The following is a 7,030-nucleotide window of genomic DNA, read 5'->3' on the forward strand; positions in this document are numbered from 1 at the left end:
CTCCATCCTATTTATAGCCCTTGATTTCCTTTGTCACCAAATTTTGCCCCCGGGCTAAATGGCCCAAGAGTTTCACTTTCCGACTGAAAGCTCCGAGGTTCCCTTTTTTGTGTTTCCTCTCGGCCCGTTTGTGGCTTTTGCCTGGCATGAAAAGGGCGTTTCCTGCTGCTCTTAATCTTGTTATTCATTTGTTGGCACAGACACATACGGGCGGGCGAATCTCTCTTTCTCGCTCTGTCTTTGTCTGTCTGTCTGTCTTTCTTTTTCTCGTTCTCTCTTTCTTCCTCTTTCTTTCTTTCTTTCTTTCTCTCTCTCTCTCTCTCTCTCTCTCTCTCTCTCTCTCTCTCTCTCTCTCTCTCTCTCTTTCTCCGTCTAAGTCTCTCTCTCTCTTTAAATATATATATATATATATATATATATATATATATATATATATATATATACATATATATATACATATTATATATATATATATATATATATACTATATATATATATTCTCTATATATATACTATATATACTATATACTATATATATATATATATATATATATATATTTATACATCTAAAATGATTTATATATAGATATATATATATATATATATATATATATTTTATTATATATATATATATATATATATATATTATCTATATTTATATATATATATATATATATATTAGATATATATATATTTGATATATATATTATTTATTATATATTTATATATTATATTAATGATATATATATATATATTATACTATATATATATATATATTTATATATATATATATATATTATATATATATAGTATATTTAATAAATATAAAGAGATATAAATATATCCCCCACCCCCCCCCCCCCCCCCCCTACCCCCCCCCCCCCCCCCTATATTTAAAGATATCCCCCCCCCCCCCCTCATTGTATTATATATATATATATTTACTATATATATGTATATATATATATGTGTGTGTGTGTGTGTGTGTTATATATATACACACACACCTCTCTCTCTCTCTCTCTCTCTCTGTCTCTCTCCCGACTATAACGATGATGATATCAATTATTATTGATACGATCATCCTTATCATCTTTATAGAAAATGATCAATTAGATTATTGTTCAAAAGTTAAAAGTTCGTTTCTTCTCTGTCCTCAGGCTTGGCAGCGCTGTGTGTCTCGACGCCAGACCCGCAGGACCTGGCAGGAATTTTGGACCACGGCGACGACCTCGGGCTACTCGGACCTCATTTCGACGTCGGGGGAACGGAGCCCAAGGAGAGACCAAAGATGCTATACGACGACCCGTACGACGACCTGTCTGACGACCTCATGGCCAGCGAACGACCGGCCTACCTCGAGGAGCGCGAACTTCGAGCGAAGATAGCGGCTTTGCTGAAATCGGAGAGGTCTCGAAGTGCCGAGGAGATTCTGCGTGACTTGGGGGTGACACACGTCCCCGATGACGAGGCGGAGGAGCCTACGGGAGACGAAGAGGACGAAGGCAACTCGCGGAGAGGGAAGATGATTGAAGGCTTCGACGAGACGAGGGACCCTCCGCCGCGGCGAAACGGCGTCGATCGCTTCATCGACGACTTTATCGGCCGCTACAGCCAGAGGTCCTACCTGGACGCCCAGGAGAACTTGATCGAGATCCTGAAGCTGAAGAAAGACATGAAGAAGGAGGTCATCTCGACCTGCGGGGGCGTGATCAGCGTAGCCGAGGGAGCGGAGGAAGTGATCACGACGCCAGACTACCCCAGCAACTACCCTCCGAGCTCGAAGTGCACGTGGACGCTGGTCGCGCAGCTGGGAGGGGACAACAGCCAGCTGCGCATCTCGGCGTCTGACTTCGAGCTCGAGGGAGCGGGCTGCAAGTACGACTTCCTCACCGTCACGGACACCGCCGCGGGCATCAACGAGGTCTTCTGCGGAAGGAAAGGACCCAAGGATTTCCTGTCCTTCAGCAACTCCTTGACCCTGACCTTTGTCACCGACGAGAGTGATAACAAAAGGGGATTTAAACTGTCCGTAACCGGAGTAAAATCGACGTGCGGGGGAGTGTATGACATCAGCGGCGACGAGCCCCTCCTCCTCTCCACGCCCAACTACCCTCTGGCGTACCCTGCGGACACCAAGTGCCACTGGCTCGTCCTCTCCAAGACCCTCGTGGGCGTCGAGCTCCTCAGTTACTACATTAATCCCGGATCCCAGGACCTGCTGCAGATTTCCACCGACGGCTTCTCCGACCTGGAGACGTACAACACCCGGAAAGTCTACGTCTCGAAGGTCATGTCCATCAGCTTCACGGCCAACCCGCACTTGGCCAAGAGCTTCCCGGAACCAGGAGTGCAGCTCAGGGTCTTCCCTATTGACGAGACAAGAGAGTGCAATAAGACGGTGACTGTGAGCGTGGATTCAAGTGTGGTGATCAATTCGAATAAGTTCCCTAGGGGATATGATAATTTTCTGAATTGCTTTTGGAAAATCAGATTCAACGTCACGGAAGGTTACATAGGACGGCTGAAATTCGCTGATTTCGACATAGAACAGCAGACAAATTGTGAATACGACTACATACAAATCACCGACCAAGTTCAGGGAAAGAACCAGAAGTATTGCGGATTCAAGAGAAGCCTCGTCTACAAGACGAATAGCGAGGAAATCGAAATGGCCTTCAGAAGCGACGAGAGCAACCTCATCTTTTATAAAGGATTCTCTGTGTACGTTTCCCTAGAGAAGATAAGGGTGGACGAGTGTATTCTCGAGAAGACAGACCGAGATACGTGGGTATTCAAGTCCCCTTATCTCCCGTACGCTTTCCCTGCCTATTCCGTTTGCAACGTGAATCTATATAGCGAGAGGAGCAATCGATTCAAAATACGCTTTTCCAAATTCCTCCTCCAGAAAAAAGAAGCGTGTATAAAAGGGGACTATCTGTCAGTGAAAGACGAGGCTATTAACCGAACCGAGGTATTTTGCGGAGATCTGCAAGGTTATTCGTACATCACTGCGGGCAATAACCTGAGCTTCTCCTTCTCCTCCGACAGCAGCAACACAGCTGAGGGCTTCGAGCTGGAGATTCAGAGGATGACCGACGGAAACTGCGGCGGCAATTTCATGCTGAATCCCGGCGCGAGTCTGGACCTTCGAGCGTCGGGTAACAAAGAGGGAGACGGTGACTGCGTGTGGGTATTCCAGGGTAACAACAGCGTCCTTCTGCTGGACTTCAATAAGGTTGAGAACGTGAGGGTGTCTTCCACGGGGATGTACACCAATCTTTTCGACTATAACGAAAGAACACTGGATTTTATTGATCCGTCTGAGAGGTACATGGTTTTGAGCAGAGAGAAAGGCGTAAAGATAAAAGTTCTGGCTTATCAGCCCTTCTATGACTGCGGTTCCCTGTTGGAGTTAAACACTGACCCTATCTTGATTGATAACCTGGGCGTTTTGGATTGTTCCATTCAGGTGAAACGACCGCACGATGACGAGGACGATAACCAGGCCATTAATTTCAGTTTATTGTCCATGAGCCACTCCTCAGCATGCGCCGTGAAGCTCTTCGACAAAGAGGCTGGCAAGTCGGACAGACTTTGCGAATCCGACTGGCGCCGAGATTACATAACTTCGAGCAAGACGATTAATGTAACGGCTATCGTTCCCAAGAACAGGGACGAGAACGACTTCATGTTGCTCGTTCAACCGCTTCAGTTTACCTGTGGAAGAACCTACGACGTAATAGACGGGAAAATAATTGTGAGGAGTCGGGACATGGACCGAGGGGAGACGTGTGTGTATAGATTCAAGAGCAACAATGACAGAATAGTGCTGGATGTCGCGAGTGGAAATAGGAGACACCTGTCCTTAATAAGTGTATCAACAGAAGGAACGTTCCAAACCCTCAAGCCACTCTCTTCTTACAGCACAACTTCTCTAGAAACAAACAAAGAATTTCTAGTGGTTATTAAGCCACTGCCAAGAAAAACCAATTTTGCAATCCAGGTAATACCTCAGCCGAGAGTCAACAACATGTGCAGCACGTGCCTCGTCTTAAACTCCGGCAGTAGCGGAGTCGTGAGGTCTCCCTCCACTGACGGCCTGACGACATACCCAGCCGGCCTCTCATGCGACGTCAAATTCGAGGCCGAGAAGGAACAACAGACTGTAGTGCTGACGATAAACTATTTGGATATTCCCAAGAACACTTCTGTGGACAGATTATCCATTGTGAGGGGCGACAGTGAGGCTGTTATCGATCCTTCACGCATTCCCATTAAGCCTTTCACGCTGATAGAAGAGACCCCTTTCTCGCTCCGGTTCCTGACCGCCACTGACAACGAATATGAAGGATACGAGATAGCATATAATGTCTATGAGTGTGGAGGCGTTGTGACTCTGCGTAACGATGACAGAATTAGCATACGCTCTCCAGGGAACGAAATCTATCCTACTTATACGCGATGCGTGTGGTTGATCAACACGGACATAATGAGCTTTAGTGATCGAATCTCGGTCAGAGTTGTTGATTTCGATGTCCACCCTTCGGACTCGCTCGAATTTTTCGATCCTTTATACTCGAGCAGCCCCATCGCCTCGCTGACTGGGACTGTGAAAGACCAGACTGTTCTGAGCACGGGGAACCAGCTCATGATCGTGTTCGACTCTGACTCTCGAACCGTCAGTTCTGGATTCGAACTGAAGGTCGGGCCGATTCTGTCGAGCTGCGGCGCCGATATCGACACAGCGGTGGTGGAGGAAGGCGTCTTCTCCACGCTCGAGTACTTCCCCAACACGGACTACTGTTTGTTCCGCCTGAGGCCCAGCGACGGGCGCGTGATGTCCCTCTCGCAGGTCGACTGGGGGGAATCGCGCGAGCTTTCCGAGCGCAGCAAGGCGTTCAGAGGCGAGTGGGGTCCCAGGGCTGCCGACGGCTGTCAGAGCGGCAGCGTCCTCATCTCCAACACCGGGTTCCTGAACGGCAGTCAGGAGTTCTGCGTGGAGGAGAGCATCCCCGACGTCATGTCCGTGCATGACCTGCTAGTGGTGGTGCGGGACTCCGCTCTGCCTCCGGCGAGCTTCAGCTTCCGCGCCGGAGGCTGTGTCCGCGAGCTCGCCGTGAGCGAGGTCCCTGTCGGCTCCCTTGCGTCGCCGTCATTCCCGGAATACTTCAACGGCCCCGTGTCCTGCAACTGGACCACGCGCAGCCCGCTCCTCCTGCGCGTAACCTTCCTCGACCTCGACCCGGATCTCGACAGCCTCGTCCTCAGCGACCCCGCCCACAGCGTCAACCTGACCGGCGCGCAATTCCCCCGCTACGCGCTCCTCGAGGGGCCCTCGGCCATCAGCTTCTCCGGGCTCAGCCGCGGCGTGAGGAAGGGCTTCTCGCTCGAGTACGAGGCCGTGGACAGCCGCGGTGAGTGGAAGGTCAGCGAAGGTCACCCTGTGGTCATCCTGGGTCGGCCGGGGCCGCACGACAGGCCCTCCGCCTGGCGCGTCACGGGGCCGGCCGGCATCCGGGGTATGACGGTGCTGGTGTGGGCCACGTACATCCCGAGCGACCCCGAGTGCGCCACGCACTTCCTGCAGGTGGCGGGCGGCGTGGACGAGGGCGTGAGGATCTGCGGCGGCGCAGGACTCAAGACGGTCCACGTCCTGGGCGAGGAGGCCATCATGGTGCTGCACTCGACGTCAGCGCTGGCCGTGCTGGCCGCCTCCGTGCACGTCATGGTGTGAGCGGAGGACGAACCCATAACAATGTGATACAATGACCCTCTCTTGTGCCAATGGAATTAGTATTCGCAATCGTAAGGTTAACGCTAAGCTTAAGTTCTTTCAACTACGTACAGACATGCATCGTACATGCGCACACATGCATACATTTACACTATATAGATATGAATTTAATACGATATTTGTGTATTCTTCTGCAAAACTGTTATATTTTGATATATTTGAGTAACAATATCTATAGCATATCACCATACGAGATGCTTACCTGAATACACAAATCACTAAATACGTGTATTGGATGGCTGTATTTAAGAGTGTTGTATTTTTTTAGGTTATTTGATAATATTAACAATCAGATCCATATAGATGATTTATTTTTTATATCTATAAAGTTGCGCGTTGCATTGATATCATTGTTACTGACAAATGGTGATGTATTTATGTACTGTTTATTGTTGCTACTGTTATTGTTAGTGTCATTGTTGCTACTGATAATCATTATGGTGATTGACAGATTAATCTTTCTCATTCATCTGATGATTAATCATTGCCATCATGTTACTGTTACTGTTGTTGTTGCTGTTTCTATTACTATGATTACTGTTATCTTTATTATTATTACTATTATTACTTTATTATTATTATTGTTATTATTATCGTTATCATTGTTATGTTTACTGCCATTATATTGTCATTATTATCATCCTCACTTTTTCCATTATTAGTGAGATTTTTTTAAATGTGATTATTGATGTGTTATGATCTTTACTGGAACTGTTATGTTATGATTAGTATTATAGTTATTTATAATTGTTATTGTTATGATTCTCACATGTAGCATCATCACCTCTACCATGATTATGGTGATAACCATCATCACTATTAATATTTTCATTACCATAATCAATATTATCATCATTGTTGCTATGACAATGGAAGTATTCCGTACGATATGCAATGCATGCATATTTTGTTGTTGTTGATAAAAATCTATGTATATCCCTTGATGTATTGATACTAATTTTTTTTAATAACACATAAACACGCACACGCACACACACACAAACACACAAGCACACCCACCCACTATAATAATAAAGTATTTATCATTCTTGTTGCAAGTTTACCTATTGCTCTTTTTTGTTGTTTAATTATTTTTATTTCTTTTTTCCCACTAAACATAACACTCACACACATCAAACACACACCACACACACACACACACACACACACACACACACACACACACACACACACACACACACACACACACACACACACACACACACACACACA

The 7,030-nt window shown here is 46.5% G+C and overlaps 1 protein-coding gene across 1 annotated transcript in view; it reads left to right on the forward strand.

The window, feature by feature from the left end:
* The window catches only part of LOC122242220 (cubilin), an 18,509-nt gene extending 11,694 nt beyond the window's left edge, over positions 1 to 6,815 (forward strand). The window contains exon 2 of the mRNA XM_042999472.2: positions 1,161 to 6,815. Coding sequence (XP_042855406.2) covers positions 1,161 to 5,737 — 4,577 coding nt within the window. The 3' untranslated portion in view covers positions 5,738 to 6,815. The remainder of the gene's footprint in view (positions 1 to 1,160) is intronic.
* The last annotated feature ends 215 nt before the right edge of the window (positions 6,816 to 7,030 follow it).

Source organism: Penaeus japonicus, unplaced genomic scaffold (genome assembly GCF_977035675.1).
Source record: "Penaeus japonicus unplaced genomic scaffold, GWHDUDI00000001_assembly GWHDUDI00000030, whole genome shotgun sequence".
Taxonomy (NCBI): Eukaryota; Metazoa; Arthropoda; class Malacostraca; order Decapoda; family Penaeidae; genus Penaeus; species Penaeus japonicus.